Consider the following 23,952-nt stretch of genomic DNA (forward strand, 5'->3'; position numbering starts at 1 on the left):
CATCTGTTAATGATTTCCTTCATATTTTTATCATATTCATGCTCAAGGTCTGGTGTTAAAGACCACGCTCGACACCAAGGAGTATGTGACAAGCAGCATGGATGTTTCATCTTAAGGGACAAATGAGCATAAGCCAGCATCCCCCACTCCACTGGTGGAAGAGAGCCAAGTAAGAAATTGCAGTCTCCATCTGTCCCAGGCATAAGCTGTTAAAAGGACATCCCATTCCTCATTTCCTCACTTTTTAATATTTGACTGTCTCAAGTAACCACCAGGTGGCAGATTTCCAAGGTATACTTGCCTTTTGGTTACTACACAGAGGGAAAGAAAACACATGATTTTTAATATAAATAGTAGACTCTGTATTGCAGAATCAAATGACTAGAAATGTTGCCTTTGGAACCTTGCCAATCACTTATCAATATATAAGTAATTAGAAAGTTCTTTGCAAAGTGTATGAAATTGCTACAACATGAGTTTCAAGTCATCATTCATTAATCTGACAGACTAGATAAGAATGACTAAAAATAGAATAGACTGGTTTTTAAATTGATATGACAGACTCAACAGATTTAACTAAAGTTGATGGAAATTCTTTTTCAAGTGTCTTTTTTCAAACAGGGACAACTGCTACAATCTATTATGAAGAACAAGAAAACCAAAGAACACAGGTATAGTGTTTTTATATATATGACAATGTTTATATATATAAACAAGTTTAATGACTTGTTTCGTATTTTTAACTAAAACATACTAAATATACACCAACAAAGCTGCTTGGTATACAAGCCATCTTAAAAACACTCTACTTAAAAAATGAGATTATTCATTTGTTTTGGCCAATTTAGTATATTTCAAATGAAACAATTACTGTGATTAAATGACAGACCTCCTCATATTTATTAATACATAATCTTGATCACATAATCTTGAGAGATAACACTGTTAACAAAACCTTGAGCATGGTGCTTCTAGTGATGCTATTGGACAAAGAAAAAAAAGAATATGAATAGCAGAAGATATAAGTTGTTATGTATAGATGATAACATAACATATACCTCATTTTGCATAAATTTTACCAATGGATCCCTGAATACCAGAGTGCAACTTAAGGCTCAAAAATGTGAAAGGAAAGCCCAACCAAAATGAAGAAAATGTTCATTAAGTCACTATGTTATCAATTAACTATCAGGAAGACATGATAACTGACTTTTGAGGGACTGAGAAAAACTTAATTCCTTTGAAAGGAGTGAACAGCATGTCCTGCATCTTCTAAGTCATGTGATTTTTCCCAATTTTTTCAAATAAATCCCCAAGTATGAGGTGAAACTCTACCTTGTTTATGCTCCAGTGACGCACTGAGTGTTGTGCATCGTTGACTTTGACATACGTGTTCCAAACAACAATCACCCCTGTGCAGTCTCCTGAATACATGTGATGACCTATTCAAAAAAAATTATTTAGGTAAAAATGTTACACAGAAGTTGTTTCAACTATTATGAAATTGGGCAAACATATCCCAATAAGACAAAAAACTGAAGTGCTATTAAAAGGTACTGTAGTTTAAAAAAAGCCCAAATGGCAAACAATCAGATCCCAATTTTCTTCACCTTTTTGAGTTACTTGTGATTTATTTTTTTGTCACCTACCTGAATTTGAAAACAAAATGAAATGAGCATCTCAATTCATGTGTACATGGCTCAAATTCCAAAGCAAAACAATTTTAATTTTCCAATATGATCTGTACTGCTCACTTTTATTAACCTATATAACCCATTTCACATTCCTGGAGAAACACCTATGCTCTAGTATATACTGTTAGAATAATACCTGAGACCTGGTAGGAACTCAATAAATGATTAGGGAATGAATAAAATAATAAGTAACAGGTGTTTCAGTTTAACATCAATTCTGAAAGCCAAACCATCCTACAGTTAATGGGACTTCAAAGGCCATCAGATTTAACTTCATAAACAATTAGGCATATTTTAGAATCCATATGAACAGATGGCTGTTCAGCAACTGTGAATGCAATATTTTACACAAAAGTATTAACATTTAGCATATTCATGGAGAAGGAAATGGCACCCCACTCCAGTACTCTTGCCTGGAAAATCCCATGGATGGAGGAGCCTGGTAGGCTATAATCCATGTGGTCACAGAGTCGGACTCGACTGAGAGATTTCACTTTCACTTTAGCTTATTCAACTGTTGAAATGCTCTGCATGTGAGAATGTTCTTTCTAATTCTAAGCAAAGAAAAATCTGTTTTCTGTAGCTTTGGCTCTATTTCTACCTACTGGAGCAACACAGAAGGACTTCACTTTTTTCACACCTTAACCAAATACCTGAAGAAATTATTCATCTCCCTTTCACAATCTGAGCTACTTTTTCTATGACAAGAGTTTTCAGATGCTTTTCTATCCTTGGTTGACCTTTCCTGAAGGGGTTCCTGCTTATAAACATCCTTATGGTTGAACTGAGTACATTAGAAATATTATTATTTTGACACGATCCCATACTAATTGTTTACAGCTATACAAACCTAATGTCTGAAATAACAGAAAAGTTGACTATTTAATAGATACAACAAATTTTAGTCTTTCAGCTGATAAAATAATTATATTTTATATCCTTAAAACACCATTTATAATACTTGTATTCTAAGATTAAATCTTAAATAATTGCAAACTTCTCTTCCATAAACATGTGTTTATATACTTAAAAAAATCTTGTTGCCACATTTAAAATACATATTTTCAACATTGTTCTGGGATCTTTCCCCCTATCTTCCTCAATTTTATCATTTACAGAAAAGAGTCCTTTAAGAAAACTACTAAGGGAAGAATCACCAATCCAATGAAATATATTCATAAATTTGGAACAGGACTGGTTGTTACAGCAAAGATTAGTTGAATCAAAATGCTTGGAAATATACTGACTTTAAAATTCACTAACAACTACTGCCGTGCCAAATTTATGACCAGGTCTATCATATGATCTGCACAAACAATCTAAATATGCACAAACATATTTAATTTTATCTAATACACAAAGTCCCTCTCAAGCTGAAATAATTATTATCCTAGTGAAACAGAATTTTTAAAAAATTCTTCACGTAACTAGCCTTCAATTTGAATATAATTTCAGACGTACCTTCAATATCAAAACATAGAGAGTTGATGAAACTCTTGTGAGTGTCAAACTGTCGGATCAATACGGCAGGATCCTGTCTCATATCAACTTCCCATATACGTATCACAGAATCATAGCATCCTGTCACCACCAGCTCTCTTACAACTGGGTGGAATTTAGCCGTGTAAACAAAAGAAGGATGAGGTAAAACTCTGAAAGTATTTGTATTGTTTATTTCATTTCTCCATATCCTGGAAAAGGATGAAAATGTTACCTATTGCTTCTGAAAGGCAGACGTTTCTCTAAGAACCGATTTAGGCAATGGACCTTATGAGTAATCAAATGATAACAACCAATGGTAAATTTTATAACAATAAAAATAATCTGATCTGATCACATTATTGGATGACCAGACTTCTTTACATTTTGACAAAGCTATTTCTTACAGTTATTTTCAAGCATTATATTAATTTATCTACTAATTGCAATCTATACTGCAAAATGAAAAACTGTACTTGCATATGTCTCTATTTTTTTTAAACCTATTCTTGACATTGATTAAACACAATGCATAGTTGGTAAAATATTGCATCTAATAAAATATAAGTAAAAAATAAAATAGAGGAAGAAATTTCAATGATTTCCCATTTAGGTTGTGTATATTGCTTTTCCAAAGTCCTTACAGTTGAGGACTTAATAGGGTACTCCATTAACTTTTTATTTGTAATTTCAAAGCATAATTAACATAAAGAAGGGAAAGAGACACATGTACCCCAATGTTCATTGCAGCACTGTTTATAATAGCCAGGACATGGAAGCAACCTAGATGTCCATCAGCAGATGAATGGATAAGAAAGCTGTGGTACATATACACAATGGAGTATTACTCAGCCATTAAAAAGAATACATTTGAATCAGTTCTAATGAGGTGGATGAAACTGGAGCCTATTATACAGAGTGAAGTAAGCCAGAAGGAAAAACATAAATACAGTATACTAACGCATATATATGGAATTTAGAAAGATGGTAACAATAACCTGGTGTATGAGACAGCAAAAGAGACACTGATGTACAGAACAGTCTTATGGACTCTGTGGGAGAGGGAGAGGGTGGGAAGATTTGGGAGAATGGCATTGAAACATGTAAAATATCATGTAAGAAACGAGTTGCCAGTCCAGGTTCGATGCACGATACTGGATGCTTGGGGCTAGTGCACTGGGACGGCCCAGAGGGATGGTATGGGGAGGGAGGAGGGAGGAGGGTTCAGGATGGGGAACACATGTATACCTGTGGCGGATTCATTTTGATATTTGGCAAAACTAATACAATTATGTAAAGTTTAAAAATAAAATAAAATTAGAAAAAAAAAAAAAAAGATCTCAAAGACTTAGAAGCCACTTTCAAATTACTATATAAGTACTTGAACAAAATAACATTAAAATAGTTACAATATTTTATAGGAAACAGGTTATCTAACATTGAGTACTCACTTTTTTATACTCATATCTCTTCCTTTATATAACAGGTGATTTAAAAGAAAATTATATTGTTATTGCGATAGTCTTGACAAAAGTAAACCCCAAGAGTTAAACTATCAGGTTAGTACTGGAGTGGGTTGCCATTGCCTTCTCTGAAGTCAATGTGCAAAAACAGGCAAAATCTAGGAACAAACAGGTGCTTTATGAGTGTGAAGCACTCAATTTTTAAAAACTTAGGTTATCAGAATTAGAAGAATTTATTTTTTAACATGGGGATTTATAGTTCATCCTTTTTATTACTATCTAAGAAATGAAGCAACTTAAGTTTTTTTCAAAATTAACTATAGAAGAAAAATTACAGTTGCTACTCAAGAATAACATTCTATAAGCTTTCTCAGCAGCTGCTTAAAAATACAGGATATGATCTTCAACTACTAAGAATCCAAACTAGTAATGAAGGAAGTGAAAGGCTGTTTTCAAGTAAAAGTAAAACACACGTGTCACTGCATAAACATTTTTACCATCGTGAAACTTTCAGTGAACTCATGTAACATGAGATACAGTACTTAGTGGAAAAAAAAATCACTCATTTTGAGGGAATATTAAGGAGAATGCTGAAAGTAAAACTTCTGTTGCCTGCTAATAAATCTTAGCAGCAGCATCTGAAATGCTATAGAACAAGAAGAAATGACAAGTGTATTGTAAAAAGAGCTCAATATAATTTCAATAGACATAATATTTTAACATAAGAATGAAGCTTTTTATATAAATGCTGAACTGGTATCAGTGATGGCTTTAGTCATGCAAGCAATGGGAGAATCTAAGATCAAAAGAAATGTATTACTGGGTTTGTGGGGAGAAAAAACTCAGACTGATCATAGCAGAGAACATTTATACTCAAATCTGTAAAGACTAGATGAACATACAAAAAATTATTTGAATTTGGAAAGAAAAGAATATACCAAAGTTAAAACAGTAGGTGTGAAGAGAGGATGGAGTGAGAACACATTGGTATATTTGGGAGCCATTACACATGGACAGTACTCTTGCTTGGAGAATCCCATGGAGGGAGGAGCCTGGTAGGCTACAGTCCATGGGGTCGCAAAGAGTCGGACACGACTGAGCGACTTCACCCACCCGACCCACCCACACATGGACAAGTTTTTCTGATTATATTGGGACTGCTGCTCTTTTTTTTTTCTCCTCAAATTTTACTGAAGGTAACTAAAGACGGAGATTTAGATTAAACCCATTTAGCAGAGAGCTAACCAGTGGAAAACAGTTACTCAAAAGATGCTAACAATAACAGGTGATGGTGACCTCAATGGAAGACAGAAGACCTGGCCAAAAACCCAACTTCTTGCCACTTGGGAGCATTAGCAACTCTGGTTCAAAGGACTTTAGTTCATTCACTGCAAGCATTCCTTATCTCTTTCAAAATCTCACTATCTTTTTATTTCCAGCCACAATGATTCTCTTTTCACTCAATTAATCCTTCACAGTAGTATTTTTAGGATGCAAACAGTCCTAAATTAGGATCAACCCCAAAGCTACACAAAGTAAAAAGTATACTTTATACAACATATGTTGTGTGAGGAAATCCAAGTTGACTTCAAAAAATGGTAAAATCTAAAAAAAAAAAAAAAAAGGTAAAATCTGAGCTGGGTCTTCAATGATGACTATGAGCCCACCTTGGCTTACCACGGCACTTAAATGTTTGTTGGGTGAATGAGTTGGGCAGGAAGGGGAGGAGAAGCGCAGGAAGCATAGGGAGAGTCGATAAGGTAACAGGGAGATGCCAAAGAAGATGAGATGTTAAGGGCGTTTCAGAAGTTTGTGTGAGTGAGGCAGAGGGTACTATGGGAAGTGCACAGGAAAAAATGGGAGGTCAGTGAGGGCCATGTCTGTCATGCTGTGCTAAGGAACCAGAACATTTTTCAAACGGCAGTGGCAATCAAAGATTTTTTAAAGTCAGGACATTATGAAAGATGGTTTTGGAAAGAATTTTAGCATAGCAGGGGTGGAGGAGCTAGAGGGGGAACACTGGGAAAGCTTAAGCAGCAACAGTTGAAGCAAAAAGATAACAAGGGCTTGAATTAAGGCAACAGCAGTGAAGACAGAAAGAATGTGACAGAATGTGAGCCTTTTAGGAGGGAAAACTGATACACTTCAGAACTACTTAGATGTGAGAAAGGAAGATGAATAGCACTACTCTGAGTTCCCAGCTTGGGAGGCAGGGTAGATAAGGAGACGCATTTAAAAATTTGGAGATGCAGAGAATGGACTTGTGGCCATGGAGGAGAGGGAAAGAGTAGATCAAGTAGCATCAACATAGATACACTATGTGTAAGATGGCTAGCTGGTGAGAAGCTGCTTTGTAGCACAGGGAGCCCAGTCTGGTGCTGTGTGATGACCTGGAGGGATGGGATGGGGGAGAGGAGGGAAGCTAAGAAAGGAGGGGATGTATGTATAATTGTGGCTGATTTATATGGTGGAAACCAATACAACATAGTAAAATTTTTTAAATATTTAAATTAAAAAAAAGAACAAAACAAAACAAAAACTATATGAAGGTTAAAAACAGAAAACAAAATTTGGTGATTTCAGATTTGGATTTGCGGTACCACTGGGCAATCCAGGCAGAAGTGTGTTAATAGCTGAATTTGAAAAAGAGAAGGAGCTCGAAGTTATTAGCATATAAGTGAAATTCAAAGCTGAAAAAGGTAAGAGAGAGCAGGATAAGCACACCAAACCACAGAACACACTGAATAAAGGATCGTGGGGACCCATATCTCTTTGTTAACAGACATGAATAGAGATACACATGGGTAAATCTATGAATGTGTGTGCAAAGTCGCTTCAGTCATGTCCAACTCTTTACGACACTATGGACTGTAGCCTGCCAGGCTCCTTTGTCCATGGGATTTCCCAGGCAAGAATACTGGAGTGGGTTGCCATTCCCTTCCTCAGGGGATCTTCCCCACAAAGGGATTGAACCCACACCCCTTATGTCTCTTGCATTGGCAGGTGGGCTTTTTACCACTTGGGAAGCCCAAATTTATGGATATTAGGTGGTAAACCAGAGAGAAATACATGAATTTCATGTCAGGTTAAATTACACTGTAAATTGAAGGTAGTCACTTAATCAAAGTGGGAAGACTGTATAGAGAACTTAAGATTGTGCAAAGAACTTGAAGCATGGTAAGATTTGGTTGGATCTGTTGCTAGAGGAATAAGAAAAAAATAGCTAAATAAACACAAGCAAAAGGATTGTTCAGCAGAGATGAGAATTTATGGATTTTACGACTCTCAAATCCATAGTCAAGGTCTTACCAAGGTTGTGCCTTTTTCTCTAGCATAGCTTGGCGTCAGACAGAATGGTTATACTTGAAAGAACAAGAAACCAGATGTGTTATTGAAGATATTGCTAAGAGGGATTAATCGTAGGCTTCTAGTTCTCCGGTGGCTCTGACAGTAAAGAATCTACCTACACTGCAGGAGACCAGGTTTGATTCCTAAGTCGGGAAGATCCCGTGGAGAAGGGCATGGTGACCCACTCTAGTATTCCTACCTGGAGAATCCCATGCACAGAGGAGCCTGGTGGGCTACAGTCCATAGGGTCACAAAGAGTCAGACACAACTGGGCGACTAACACTACTACTTATTAAATTGGAAGGGGTTAAATTATTTTAAGACTGACATTCTGAAAAATGCAAATATTTGAAAATCTATTACACTCAAAATGCAAGATGCATATTCATTTACTGACCCTACATTATGCATTGAGCAGCACCATGTCTTGGTCTCTGGATCCAGCTAAACAGTACAGATGGAATCCCTGCTATCAACAGCTTGTATTCCAGGAAAAAAAATCTCAGTTATTTAATAACTTCAAAGTATTAATCAAAACTGTACAAAATGACCATTTAAAGACTGAGGATTAGAAACACTGTATATCATATAAATGAAATATATTTAACAGCATGTGTTTAGGAACAAGTTTTCATAACTTATTTAATCAGTGAGTCTGTATGATGCATATTTATGACAGTCCCTTGATAAGAAAGACATAATTGAAGCATAAGGGCAGTTATATCACTTTACATTCTATTTACTCTCTTTGAGGGCATGCAGCATACACAGAGGATCAGACAGTTAGATAGCATCACTGACAATGAACTTGAGTTTTAGCATCCAGGAGTATCCAGGAGACACTGAACGACAGGGAAGCCTGGCATGCTGCAATCCATGCGGTTTCAAAGAGTCGGACACAACTTAGTGAGTGAACAACAACAAGCATACATAGCAGTGAGTACTTCTGAAGTTACTAACCTGGCAGTGCCATCAGATGATGCAGTAAGAATGTAACGATCGTCTTTTGACCAGCAAAGATCATAAATGATATTGAGGTGGCCACACAATTCTCTCATGAAACGTCCAGAAGGAATTTCATATACTAATGAAAATATTCCCCAAATTAGTAAGTTCCAGACAGAGGATTCTTAACTTAATAATATAAAAATTCATAGTTTATAATAATTTGTACATAAGGTAAGCACTGTCTATAGAATATTATCACCAAAAACATTTTCAGTATGAAAAAAGGTCAAAATCTACTTAAAAGTAAGATTTCAATTGCTTTAGATACAAGAACTTAAATATCTAAAATTTTATAATATGCTACAATTAACAATTATTCTGATCTCTTTTCAAAGCAATCCTAATAATCTTTGATAATCAACTTATCAAACAGATAACTTTTAAATTATAATTCATTTAAAAGATTCTGTAATTTGGGCTTTTATGAATAAAGTATTATTTTATCTGAAAATCAATCAAATTTCAAGCAAAATTTAACTATTCGAAGCAATGAGAAACTTAAACTCTGCTACTGTGAGAGAAAAATTCTAATTTAATCTGAAAAACAAGGCATTGTGGTATTGTTATGTTATGTATACAGTAAAACTGTCTAACAACACAGATCAATTTCCAAGTCTCTACTTCCACCTAGTGGTAAAACCAACTGCTGTTTAAAATACTATGTACAGAAGAACTTCTGCTATAGCAAAATAAAGACCTTGGAAAACTGCTCCCCCATAAAAGCAACGAGAACACTGGCAAAAATTGTCAAAATTAACTTTTTCAAAATTTTGGGAATTAAAGGCTTATAACAACCTGAGGAGCATTTTACTAAAGAAAAACATATGAACATTGGCAACAACAGTGAGTTCTGTGGTGTTTTAAGTTGTCCTGTTCCCATTCTCCTCTCCCAAGCTCCAGAGTAGCCTTGAAAACCAACAGCCTTGAAACTACAAAGAATAGTAGCCTCGCATCTATGAGACGGGGCAGAAAAGGCCTAAAGACCTCCAAAGCCCATCCCCAAGACAAAACTGTTAGACAATTTGGCAGCTTCCTGTAATGCTCCATTCTCAGGGCCTGGCTTTATCTGACCTGGTTCTGAGCATGCTCTGGATGAAGAGTCCTAACCCTGGGGTGCATAAAATAATCAGTAGTGTGGCCCTCTGAGGCAGTGAAACCAGGTAGAAGAAGCTGATCAAAGAACGTAAAAGGAAATATTGGGAATGAGATGGCCATAGGTTACTTTGAAAAGCTCCAGTATATTCCAGGGAATTGAGAAGAACACACACGCGTCAAAGGCTGTGCACTGAAAGGCCTTGTATCTTACTGTGACTGCCCTGGGGAAGCTCCGCGCAAACAGAAAGTGAAGGCTAAGGTGAAGTTGTAAACTCTCTACTTTAGCACTGGAAACCTACCCCAACACACACACACAGCACCCTTTGGCACTGGCACGGAGACCTGCTTACTCAAGGATATTTAAAAATCCCTCTCTAACCATCAGCTGACCACCAAGCTAGCAAGACAAAAACTCCAGGGGTAGCACCTCACAAGGAATAAAAACTAGGAAAATAACTATACAGATAACAACAACAGACCCCAGGTGGGCAGATGGAGGTGGGTAAGTAAGGGAACCTGATTTCCAGAGTTGCCACATTGTAATATTTAAAATATTCAGTTTTCAAGGGAGACACACACATATACACAAAACAGGAAAGTATGGCCACAAACAGGAAAAAAAAAGCAGTCAACAGAAACTGTCTATGACACCTAGTTAAATACTTTAAATCCTTTCTTAAAAGTATGTTCAAAGAACTAAAGAAAACCACATCTAAAGAACGAAGGTGTGAGAATTATTTCTTACCAATTAATAGATAGAGGTTATAAAAAAAAAGATCAAGTAGAAATTCTAGAGTTGAAAAGTACAATAACTGAAATAATAAACAATTCACTAGAGGGCCTCAACAGCAGATATGAACTGTCAGAATAATCACTAAATGTGAAGACAATTCAATTAAGATTACGTAGTTGGAGGGGCAGAAAGAAAAAAATGAAGGAAAATGAATAAAGGTGTAGAGATCTGTTGCATACCATCAAGTGCACTAACACAGAAATGATGGGAGTCTCAGAAGAAGAGAAGAAACAGAAGGGGGCAGAAATAGCATTTGAAGAAATAAAGAAGAAAAACTTCCCAAGTTTGTGGAAAACATTAATCTGTACATCCTATGAACTGAATGAATTCCAGGCAGATACATCATAATCAAAAACCAAAGACAAAGATTCTTCCTTTTTTAAAAATTTTTTTCAGATTCAAGCAGTAGTTGGTATATCTAAATTCAAGTTTTTCTTAAAGCATGAAGTAACACATATTTATTCTAGAAATGTTAAAAACATACATATCAGAATGAAAATAATTATTTCACTGCCCAGTGCATAATGGAAAAAAAAAATCACTATTAATACTCTGGGGGTATGTTTTTTTTAGAATCTTTTTTTCCCCAATGCATAGCTTTTAGTGAATGTTAACGATAGCAGAATAGCATAGTCATAATCAAACTACATGATAACTTTGTACATCTAAAGTGAACATTTCACGAGGAGGAATATTTACTTAATAGCTGATAATCAAGCCAATTATGTGTCCCTGCTGAAAAAAAGAGCCAATCAGCCCCGGAATAATAAACTGTGAAGCTGAGGGAAACTCAAAGACAGTGCTTGGGGCAGATGCCTATGAAGAGCTGGCTACTTCCTGCTGAGGTGAGCTGGTTTTCACCATTAAACAAGAAGGAAAAGTATTTCATGCCTCTATGACTAGAAGAGCATGAATACCCACTGAAAAAAACATCTCTAATGTTACAGAAATAACTTGTCAACATGGTTTCTCCATTTTTTAAAGGTACTTTAAGAGTAGGTCTTTGGACTCTCTGCTGATTTACTATAATTAAAAATCCTCATTGGTATTCCTGAGCCAATTTTTACTGTCTTAGTACATAAGAAATTTGAGGGCTTTCATAACCAAATTCTCACTATTATCAAAGGACTAAAATTGGACTAAAATTCCTCAAGAGATTTATTAATCCTACATGCTGCAAAATTTCTATACTTAAAATAGAAAATACACAAAGAGTACCTCTTGAATATTTTAAAAAATTTATTATCCTTCATTTAATCATTCTCATTATTATCCTTTGTTTAATCATTCTCATTTTTATTCCTGGACATATACTGTATAGTGTAAATTATTAAAAAAGAATTGTGACTTTACTTGAGGAAATCTATTTCAATTCAGTAGTATGGGTGGATGACAAATTAAGATTTCAATGAATTAAAAAAAAAATCCTCTCATAGTCTAATATTAGACTAAACAGATAGGATCATTACTCACAAATAATTGGATATCCATCCCGGCTGGCACAGGCTGCTGCTAATATTCTTCCATTGTGGGAGAAAGCAAGACAAAAGCATCCTCGCTCTCCTGCATTTAGTGAGAAGAGGTGCTTGTTTGGGATACGGCAGGCCTGTAAAACATACATTTTACAAATACAGATGAAGAAACATTAAATATAAAAGCTAGTTGTTAATTTCAATTATTGCAGCTGGTGCCGTTTCTGGTTTTTTGAAAGTTCCCTTTACTGTGAGGCAGAGGAGGAGGAAAGCAAGTAAGCAGAATGATGGAAAAGCATAGTAAATTACTTCACTTTCAAAGCAGACAACCAGTTTTAATTCTCCATAAAATTGAGTGAATTTATACCCCATGCCTAACTAGCACTATTCACCTAAAAGATGAACGCAAAATTTCAGGATCTGATACTCTAAAGCTGTCACTACCAGAAAGAATGAAGGGATGGAGCCAAAGCAAAAACAATACCCAGCTGTGGATATGACTGGTGATAGAAGCAAGGTCCGATGCTGTAAAGAGCAATATTGCATAGGAACCTGGAATGTCAGGTCCATGAATCAAGGCAAATTGGAAGTGGTCAAACAAGAAATGGCAAGAGTGAATGTCGACATTCTAGGAATCAGCGAACTAAAATGGACTGGAATGGGTGAATTTAACTCAGATGACCATTATATCTACTACTGTGGGCAGGAATCCCTCAGAAGAAATGGAGTGGCCATCATGGTCAACAAGAGAGTCTGAAATGCAGTACTTGGATACAATCTCAAAAATGACAGAATGATCTCTGTTCGTTTCCAAGGCAAACCATTCAATATCACAGTAATCCAAGTCTATGCCCCAACCAGTAACGCTGAAGAAGCTGAGGTTGAATGGTTCTATGAAGACCTACAAGACCTTTTAGAACTAACACCCAAAAAAGCTGTCCTTTTCATTATAGGGGACTGGAGTGCAAAAGTAGGAAATCAAGAAACACCTGGAGTAACAGGCAAATTTGGCCTTGGAATACGGAATGAAGCGGGGCAAAGACTAACAGAGTTTTGCCAAGAAAATGCACTGGTCATAACAAACACTCTCTTCCAACAATACAAGAGAAGACTCTATACATGGACATCAACAGATGGTCAACACCGAAATCAGACTGATTATATTCTTTGCAGCCAAAGATGGAGAAGCTCTATACAGTCAGCAACAACAAGACCAGGAGCTGACTGTGGCTCAGACCATGAACTCCTTATTGCCAAATTCAGACTGAAATTGAAGAAAGTAGGGAAAACCAGTAGACCATTCAGGTATGACCTAAATCAAATCCCTTATGATTATACAGTGGAAGTGAGAAATAGATTTAAGGGCCTAGATCTGATAGATAGAGTGCCTGATGAACTATGGATGGAGGTTCGTGACACTGTACAGGAGACAGGGATCAAGACCATCCCCGTGGAAAAGAAATGCAAAAAAGCAAAATGGCTGTCTGGGGAGGCCTTACAAATAGCTGTGAAAAGAAGAGAAGCGAAAAGCAAAGGAGAAAAGGAAAGATATAAACATCTGAATGCAGAGTTCCAAAGAATAGCAAGAAGAGATAAGAAAGCCTTCCTCAGTGATCAATGCAAAGAAATAGAGGAAAACAACAGAATGGGAAAGACTAGGGATCTCTTCAAGAAAATTAGAGATACCAAAGGAACATTTCATGCAAAGATGAGCTCGATAAAGGACAGAAATGGTATGGACCTAACAGAAGCAGAAGATATTAAGAAGAGATGGCAAGAATACAAAGAAGAACTGTACAAAAAAGATCTTCACGACCCAGATAATCACGATGGTGTGATCACTGACCTAGAGCCAGATATCCTGGAATGTGAAGTCAAGTGGGCCTTAGAAAGCATCACTACGAACAAAGCTAGTGGAGGTGATGGAATTCCAGTTGAGCTATTCCAAATCCTGAAAGATGATGCTGTGAAAGGGTTGCACTCAATATGCCAGCAAATGTGGAAAACTCAGCAGTGGCCATAGGTCTGGAAAAGGTCAGTTTTCATTCCAATCCCAAAGAAAGGCAATGCCAAAGAATGCTCAAACTACCACACAATTGCACTCATTTCACACGCTAGTAAAGTAATGCTCAAAATTCTCCAAGCCAGGCTTCAGCAATATGTGAACCGCGAACTTCCTGATGTTCAAGCTGGTTTTAGAAAAGGCAGAGGAACCAGAGATCAAATTGCCAACATCCGCTGGATCATGGAAAAAGCAAGAGAGTTGCAGAAAAGCATCTATTTCTGCTTTATTGACTATGCCAAAGCCTTTGATTGTGTGGATCACAATAAGTTGTGGAAAATTCTGAAAGAGATGGGAATACCAGACCACCTGATCTGCCTCTTGAGAAATTTGTATGCAGGTCAGGAAGCAACAGTTAGAATTGGACATGGAACAACAGACTGGTTCCAAATAGGAAAAGGAGTTCGTCAAGGCTGTATGTTGTCACCCTGTTTATTTAACTTCTATGCAGAGTACATCATGAGAAACGCTGGACTGGAAGAAACACAAACAGGAATCAAGATTGCCGGGAGAAATATCAATAACCTCAGATATGCAGATGACACCACCCTTATGGCAGAAAGTGAAGAGGAACTCAAAAGCCTCTTGATGAAAGTGAAAGTGGAGAGTGAAAAAGCTGGCTTTAAGCTCAACATTCAGAAAACGAAGATCATGGCATCCAGTCCCACCACTTCATGGGAAATAGATGGGGAAACAGTGGAAACAGTGTCAGACTTTATTTTTCTGGGCTCCAAAATCACTACAGATGGTGACTGCAGCCATGAAATTAAAAGACGCTTACTCCTTGGAAGGAAAGTTATGACCAACCTAGATAGCATATTCAAAAGCAGAGACATTACTTTGCCAACAAAGGTCCGTCTAGTCAAGGCTATGGTTTTTCCTGTGGTCATGTATGGATGTGAGAGTTGGACTGTGAAGAAAGCTGAGCGCCGAAGAATTGATGCTTTTGAACTGTGGTGTTGGAGAAGACTCTTGAGAGTCCCTTGGACTGCAAGGAGATCCAACCAGTCCATTCTAAAGGAGATCAGCCCTGGGATTTCTTTGGAAGGAATGATGCTAAAGCTGAAACTCCAGTACTTTGGCCACCTCATGCAAAGAGTTGACTTATTGGAAAAGACTCTGATGCTGGGAGGGATTGGGGGCAGGAGGAGAAGGGGACGACAGAGGATGAGATGGCTGGATGGCATCACTGACTCGATGGACGTGAGTCTGGGTGAACTCCGGGAGTTGGTGATGGACAGGGACGCCTGGTGCTGCGATTCATGGGGTCGCAAAGAGTCGGACACGACTGATCTGATCTGATCTGATACCCCATGCCTAACTAGCACTATTCACCTAAAAGATGAACACAAAATTTCAAGATCTGATACTCTAAAGCTGTCACTACCAGATTATTTTCATATAGTCACAAAAGGGAATATGTGTCACGCCCTTCGTTCATGACAGCAACTAATAAGGGATTTTTGTGGACCCATAAACTTGTCCTGAGTCTACAGATGACATACAGACCAAGCTGAAGTCCAGGATGTATAAATATTCATTCTTTCTTTTTTCTCTTAAATAACCATCATTTGTAAAGCGTTCCAAAATGCATTTTTGGAGTAAATCAATCACTTCCTATTGATTTCTCATTCACTATTTTTATTAAAATTCCTTCATCATTTTTATGTTTTAATTCCTTATTACCAGATGAAACCAAAACTTTTTGAGGACTGATATGTATTGTAGAAAATACTACTTGCTTTTACTTGTCCTAATTCTACTTCTTTAAAACCTTGGTGAGCCTTAGTTCCTGTATTTCTTTCTTATTATTCAAAATGTATATTTGGCCCTTATGATATGCCATGAATGTGGTACTTTTATTACAAACATCTTTTTATATATTCATCATGAGCTTCCCAGGAGGTTCAGTGATAAGGAATCTGCCCGCTAGTGCAGGAGACACAGGAGACGCAGGTCCAATCTCTGGGTTGGGAAGATGGCCTGGAGTTAGGAAATAGCTTCCCACTCCAATATTCTTGCCTGGAAAATCCCATGGACAGAGAAATGTGGCGGGCTACAGTCCATAGGATGGCAAAGAGTCAAACACTACTGAGTGACTGAGTGCACACGCACACATATTCATCACAGCAAACCTGTGAGTAACTATTAGTACTATATAAAGCTAGTAAGTATTATTCAGAGGGTTAAGCCCAGCTCAGTCAAAGACTATTGACTCAAGGACCTGCTTTCTGGACAGGAACCAGGTTCTCACAAGTAGCATCACAATTTAGCAGCAATATGAAGAGGCAGAATTATGAGCAGCTACTAGAAAGGTGAAAAATTCAACAGACATCTATTAGATATCAATAATGTACCCAATACCATCTTTCCATCCAGATGATTTAGAAAAGGGAGAGGAGGATAAAAAGAGGTCAAAAATTGAAGGAAAAGTTAGCAGGTTTCATAATCACTTACTGCTGCTCGTAGAGGAGGAGGTGTAGTTAAGGAAAACTGTGCCTCATCACTAAAGCCAAAACACTAAAGGCACCACCATTTAACTTGCATTCCCAGAGTAAGACGCTATACTCAGAAGAAGCACCTGATGAACATTTAATAACAGTAACAAAGGGCCTCAACACCCTCAACTCTCCACTTCTTTACTACTTTGTCAGTCACTCAGTCACACTAGGTCTTTTCTCCTTTCGTATTCATGTCGCATTTCTCCCTTTTGCCACCAGCATCCCAAGGTTGGCTCCTTCTCACCTCACACATCAGTGACTGCAATGGCCACCTTCCTCTCATTCTGATGTATCCTATTTCAAGGTCCACTACATGCCATTGCCAGCACTGGGACAAATTGTTAATTTGTCCTAAAATACAATTGTTATCACACTTCCTTCTCACCTGAAACCTCCCACTTTTCCTCAGCCCCACACAATCAAATATTAGGCTACCCACCACTTGAGCCACTTCAGAGTGTGGGCCTACTCTGTCATCACCACTTGACCTCTTACACAAACTCGGATTTCCCGCCTACCAAGCTCTGAGTGTCTGAGGAATACAACAGGTGCTTCCCCATTTATTTTTAACATTGCCCCAGTATGAACTACTCTTCCCTGTCCTCTTCACTCACTCCTAACTTGACCACTCTAAAGTTTGTCATCGGCTCCACCAACCTGTTGAATGAACCCTTCTTCCACCACTCCAGATCACCACTTACGTATCAGAAATCCTCAAACTGCTTTCACTTCAGGGTGTTTTACCGTCTTAAAATTTTTTGAGGATCCCCAAATGTGGCTATATCTACAGATATTTATCATATTAGAAATTAAAACTGAGAAATTAAAAAACCATTTGTTAATCATTTAAAAAATAACAGAGCAAGTCCATTAAATGTTAACATAATTTCTTTTCATGAAAGATTTCATATAATGGAACTGCTCTATATTTTTGCTAATCTTTTCAATATCTGGCTTAATAAATGGTAGCTGGATTTGCTTAATAAAAGCAAAACTGCTTCTGCATTCACCCTCTTGTGATATCAGATATTTAGCCTCTGGAAAACTCCAGTGCGAGAGAATGAAAGTCTTGTGAGAGAATGAAAGTTAAAAAAAAAGATTAAATCATTACAGAATCATTAGAATTATTATGATCTTATTCTGAAAATAGACTAACTTCAACAGATCCCTTGAAAGGGTCTGAGGACTCCCAACAGTGCCTAAATCACACTTTTGAGAACTGCTCATCTAAACAATTATTTCTATATCTATATTTCCTGAAGAGTTCTTTGCAGAATACCTGTTAGTGAACAGAACAGTAAGTCCCACGTTCCCAACTGATGTGAAAGGTCCCCAAGGGCACAGTCTAAGTATTATTCTCTCCATATTATTATGTGTAAAGTGTTTAAAAGTGACTTTAAGATGTATCTGTAAAATTGGCCTCAAAAAGAAAATTAAATATGATGCAAAACAGAACATGAAAAAGTCTAGGAAAATAGTCACTCTTATGTATATACTGAGTCTATAAAATGAACCACTCCACTCTTTACGGAAACAAATATGACTGGCAAAACTTCACCAGTAATGCTTCTTGCCACCGCAAAATATGATAGCCAAGTACAAAAAAATTTTAGTGAAAACTTAAATACTGCTCAACTTCTGGTAAAAGGATATACATATACCTGTCTCTATCAAAATGTGATTCAGGAAGAAGCCAGGGACTGAGAATTTCATGAATCTAAAAATTGTCGATTTATGGCCTGAACTGTGTCCCCCCACATTCCTCTGCTGCCTAAGCCCAGTACCTCAGAATGTAACAGTATTTGGATACAAGGTCTTTACAGAGCAGATTAAGCTAAAACGAGGTTGCTAGGGTGAGCCGTAGTCTAATAAGAAGATGAGACACCAGGGATATACACGTACAGAGAAAAGACCACAAAGAAGCTGCACGATGGCAACCATCTGCCAGCCAAGGAGAAAGGCCTCAGCATAAACCAGCCTGCCAACCCTTAATCTGGGACTTCCAGCCTCCAGAATTACGAGAAAATACATTTCTATTGATTAAGCCAACCTGTCTGTGATCTTTCTTATGGCAGCTCTGGCAAACTAATAAAACTCTCCATAACCCCAAAGAACTTAAAATAATATCTGTATGTACCCGCTAGGCACTCTATTATTATTTACCAAATGAATGAATAGGCAGACAAGATCATGGCTAAAAACAAGGATAACCTGAAAGCTTTAAGTAGCAAGCTATTTACCCTAGGAGCTGACGGCGCATTTTAAAATAAATATCTAAATGAATCCAGTGTCAGTGAACACTTACCTGCCCAGGCAACCGTTTCCACTTCACCACTTCCTTTGAATCTTCTAATCCAGGCTCTGTGTCCACTAAACTTGGCTCATGGTGTCGCTCACAGTATACTGGTTTACCCTTTTCTTCCTGAAGAGCCATCATAGAACGGTAAGATGGCTTTACCTAAGTACGTACAGAAAATGAGAAAATGTATGTCTCATGCTAATCTTTTTCTCTTTTCTAGCATATATGGCTTTTAAAATATTGAAACAAACAGTATAATATGAAAATGTTTCAAAATGTAATCCAGAAAAAATTCTACTTTTATTTGTACACTATTTAAATAAAATAAAATGAATGGGCTTCCCTGATAGCTCAGTTGGTAAAGAATCCGCCTGCAATGAAGAAGACCCTGGTTCGATTCTTGGGTTGGGAAGATCTGCTGGAGAAGGGATAGGCTACCCACTCCAGTAATCTTGGGCTTCCCCTGTGGCTCAGCTGGTTAAGAATCCACCTGCAATGTGGGAGACCTGGGTTCGATCCCTGGGTTGGGAAGATCCCCTGGAGAAGGGAGAGGCTACCCACTCCAGTATTCTAGCTTGGAGAATTCCATGGGCTGTATACTCCATGGATTCACAAAGAGTTGGAGATAACAAAACAACTTTCACTATCACTTTAAATAAAACGAAAGTTGCTTGAAATTAGTCTTAAACCTGAAAACCTTAAAAGAGGGAAAGGTTAAAACAGAACTCCAACGAAATAGTTTTAGTCACTCTGTCCCTTTGTTTCTACCTCTTCACCAATATCTACCAGATGTTATATTATAGCTCTGGCATTGCACTATGGAATCTCTGGCTTTAAGATCATAACATAAAGACCTAATGTTTTTAAATCCTCCATTTCTTAAAATAGATTTAATTCCATTCAAACCAATGAAAACCAACACTGTGGTCACAGTTTATATCAATACAGAATATGCAGAATGGCCTGAAATGTTTTGTATCAATGAGACAAAAGCAAAAGTTTCACCTCATTTTAGGACAAATGTTTGCTAAGATACTCATAATTTTAATCTATATAAAACAGAAGTAGAAATATTACTTGTTGATTATTTGAATAATAATTCAAATAATCTGCAAGCTATGATCTAAAAACCTGCAAGCTATGATCTAAAAATCTGCAAGCTATGATCTAAATGTAGCCCAATGACATTTTTGCAAATAAAGTCTTATTCAAACACATCCAAAACCATCTGTTTGGTTATCATCTACATATGTGTATGTAGCTACTTTCACTTTAGGTTGAGTAGCTGCGACAGAGACTGCATAGCCTGCAAAGCCGAAACTATTTACTGTCTGGTCCTGTTTGTCAATTTCCACATTAAGTCATCTGTGTGCAATGCAGGAGCCCCGGGTTAGATTCCTGGGTTGGGAAGATCCCCTGGAGAAGGAAATGGCAACCCACTCCACTGTTCTTGCCTGGAGAACCCCATGGACAGACGTGCCTGGCGGGCTACAGTCCATGGGGTCACAAGAGTCAGACACGACTTAGTGACTAAACCACCACCACACATTAAGTCATTCTTTTATCTTTAATATTTAAAGATTAGCATTTTTTTTTAAATCTTAAAATTGAAATCGATATTTAGGACTTAAAATTCATTAAAATGTCTTTTAAGTATCAGCTATTACAGGCTTAATATATAATCTCTGAAGTTTCCTTTCTACTTCAGATATCTATTAAAATAATTCTAAAGTTTTTATCTGTATAGAAATAGAAACCATCACCCACCCTTTAATCTCAACAACAGAAAATATATTTTTTTGCATGTGCTATTAACTTACACATTCTGGAACTTTCAATCCTCTTACAGTTACATACAGCGTTGATGGATAATGATTTCTTGGACATTTTGACCACCACTCAAAAACCTCAACGACATTTGACTGGGATCGAGGCTTAGTAGGTGGGTAATACAGTTGCAAGCGAAGTTTTGAATTGATGTTTACATTTCCATTGGCTCCTAGAAGCTTAAAATGAGAATTCAAATGAAACGTTACTTTCACTGAAAAGATGCCCAATAAACCAACAGTAGACAGTCCAAAATTCATTTTAAAAAGATTAATATGGCATGCTGAAGTTCCTCAGATTTGTAAAGCAAAGAACACTGACACAGTTGGTTAAGCACGGTTTCAGATCATTTTGACAAGGTAACCTAAATGACATCCTAAGAGCTGTCTTTCCCCCTATACAACTTCAGACCATTGGTAAAGCATTAGCATTACTGTGGCCGGTGTCACTTTGTACAAATAAGGTGATCAACATACATCTGTTTGTAACAATACTGATAAAGATTAAAATGCATATTATTTAAACACAGAAACAAATTTCCCATTTGTTCAACATCAGTATTTTTACTGGTAAAATTTCATGGTTAAACTTTCAAAAAGTCAAAATTATTCTAAAAGAGAGCTCCATATTATGTTTTTAAAATGTTTTGGTTCACCTTCTTAAAAAGGTCTATTCAATTTAAAAAACTATTAAACAAGGCAACATAAGTTTAAGCTAAATAAGTGGACATTCTTAGGAGAAAAATTATCTCACCAACTCAAAATTAGGTTCTCTTTCACTAGACTGTGACCGTTAAGTAGAAAATACCTCTGTTAACCTTTGTGTCCTTTACAAATTAGTAGAGACAGCTGAGAGCTTCTGCAGCAGTTCAGGCAGAACATGGAGGTGACAAACTGGAAGAGTAGGAAGGGACAGAGCACAGGGAACATTTAATAACTGTTACTGATCGTGCAACTTGGAAAGTAAACGGGGAAGAGCCAAGAAAGATGCTTAACGTAGTGCATCCAACAGAACTTTCTGTGATGACAGACATGCTCTCAACTTGTGCCATGCAAGACAGTATCCACTAGTCACTATGGCTGTCGAGCACTTGAAGTGGGGCTAGGGCAACTGTGGAAATCAAATTTTAATTACATTTAATTTTAGCTCATTAATTTGAATTCAAACAGCCACATATGACTTGTAGCTACCAAAACAGATAAGGCAGCTCTAAGGTGGTAAGCCTGGGAGACTGGGCAGATGGCGGTGCTACCAAATGAGGCAGCAGATAGGGAAGATGCAAGAGATTTAGGGAGGATGTTCAGTTTGGGGGAGTCATAGGTATGGGTCACCCAAGCTGAAATGTCTGAATTTTAAAGCATAAGCAGGAAAAGCGGGTCTAAGAAAAGTGGATTACAGATGAAATCATGAGCAGGATTGATATTAAAGAGATAGGTGGAAGACCAGGAAGGAAACCGAAGGAACGTGATAAGGAAATCAGGAAAAAATGGTGTCAAGAAAAACCAAGGTATCAAAAGCTTCAAAACCATGGTATTACACACATAAGCATGACTGGTAAAAGAACTAGAAAATGTTCAATAATTTGGCAAATAGAAGCTTTATTAGCTGAGGCAAAACCCAGATTTGCACTGCGTTCAGGAAGAAGGTATCAATAAAGAAACAAAAGTTAGCAAAAATACAACTCATCTTTTCCCTACCCCTGTAGAAGAGGATGTAAAGTCAACGGAGGTTGTAAGCTGAGGGGTGACATTATGAAATAGAGGGATATAAAAATAGTTTCAAACTCAGCAATTGAGATGTTTAGTCATTAAATATTAAGCACTGATGATTCCTTTCATAAACTGTACTATTTGCCTAAAGCTTATCATAAGGCAATAATATCATTTTTAGAAGGTTATTTATTCCCCAGATTCTAAATCATACTTTCCATAAGTTGTTTTAATATTCACTAACCAATTTAGTTTATACAAGTATGCTGCTTAGTATGAGTAAACAACTAAGATTCAGCCAAATCCTGCCATTATGATTACAAACCATAGAATGTGAAGCGTGAATAAATAAGGTTTTATTATTTTGTAGTTTAACAGATTAGTCATATACATGTGCTTAAAGAATCAAGAGCGCCTCTACCTGAGAATTAGGATAAAGTCTCATTTATATCTGGACAAAGTTCTTTGGGGTTCATTTGGATCACTATGATAACTTCACAATTACCTTGGACATTCCTAGAACCAATGGTACAGGTATTAAAACATGTGCATTGTAATCTGATTCATGTTATTTTCTCAAAGATGAGTTTTTTTTAGTCAGTTTCCATATATTTATTAATTCCCTCAGTAGATACTCATGGAGCACTTTCTGTGTGCCATTCATATGCATGGAATGATATTATAGAGAATTTCAAGAGTAATATATTAAATGCACAGAGATTTGGTAATGTACAGACTAAAATATGTTCAACAAATTGGCCCAAAAGAATTGCCAGTGACTTGAAAACTTACAGTGTAATGAAAGATATATATGTTTACAACAGAGGACGCACATACAATAATGTACCCTTTACTTCTGATTGCATGAATAAATAAATAAAAATTTGTATAACACTTAAAAGATAAAATGTTGTGAAATACATCGTTTCCCAAGTGCAACTGACAGTAAATAGGGCAGTTCTGCACAGACCGTAGCATAAAAGTAATGAAAGCAGTTTCTTATTAGACCACAAGGTGGCAATGTTCATTCACTCTGTGAATGTGACCCTTTTTGGTCTTTTGTTTTTATTTATTTATTTGATTTAGTATGAGATGGGGTCTAGAAAAAGGTATAAGAGGTTATAGAAGGGAGATTTTAGAAGGTACAATGGACAGCGGGATTCTAAAACCACTCTAGAATTAATGACTTCCTCACCACAGTC

General features: G+C 36.9%; 1 protein-coding gene across 14 annotated transcripts in view; it reads right to left on the reverse strand.

The window, feature by feature from the left end:
• The window catches only part of AHI1 (Abelson helper integration site 1), a 219,379-nt gene that overhangs the window by 153,411 nt on the left and 42,016 nt on the right, over nucleotides 1-23,952 (reverse strand). For all 14 annotated transcript variants that reach the window (XR_009495858.1, XM_059889903.1, XM_005210982.5 and 11 more), the window contains 6 exons: nucleotides 21,035-21,220; nucleotides 19,221-19,373; nucleotides 12,354-12,486; nucleotides 8,945-9,068; nucleotides 3,156-3,385; nucleotides 1,336-1,442 (listed from right to left, as the gene is read on the reverse strand). Coding sequence is in view for 13 of the 14 variants with exons in the window: in XM_059889903.1 (XP_059745886.1) it covers nucleotides 1,336-1,442; nucleotides 3,156-3,385; nucleotides 8,945-9,068; nucleotides 12,354-12,486; nucleotides 19,221-19,373; nucleotides 21,035-21,220 (933 nt within the window). In the remaining variant the exon portion in view is untranslated. The remainder of the gene's footprint in view (nucleotides 1-1,335; nucleotides 1,443-3,155; nucleotides 3,386-8,944; nucleotides 9,069-12,353; nucleotides 12,487-19,220; nucleotides 19,374-21,034; nucleotides 21,221-23,952) is intronic.

The sequence above is a fragment of the Bos taurus genome, chromosome 9, assembly GCF_002263795.3.
Source record: "Bos taurus isolate L1 Dominette 01449 registration number 42190680 breed Hereford chromosome 9, ARS-UCD2.0, whole genome shotgun sequence".
Lineage (NCBI taxonomy): Eukaryota > Metazoa > Chordata > Mammalia > Artiodactyla > Bovidae > Bos > Bos taurus.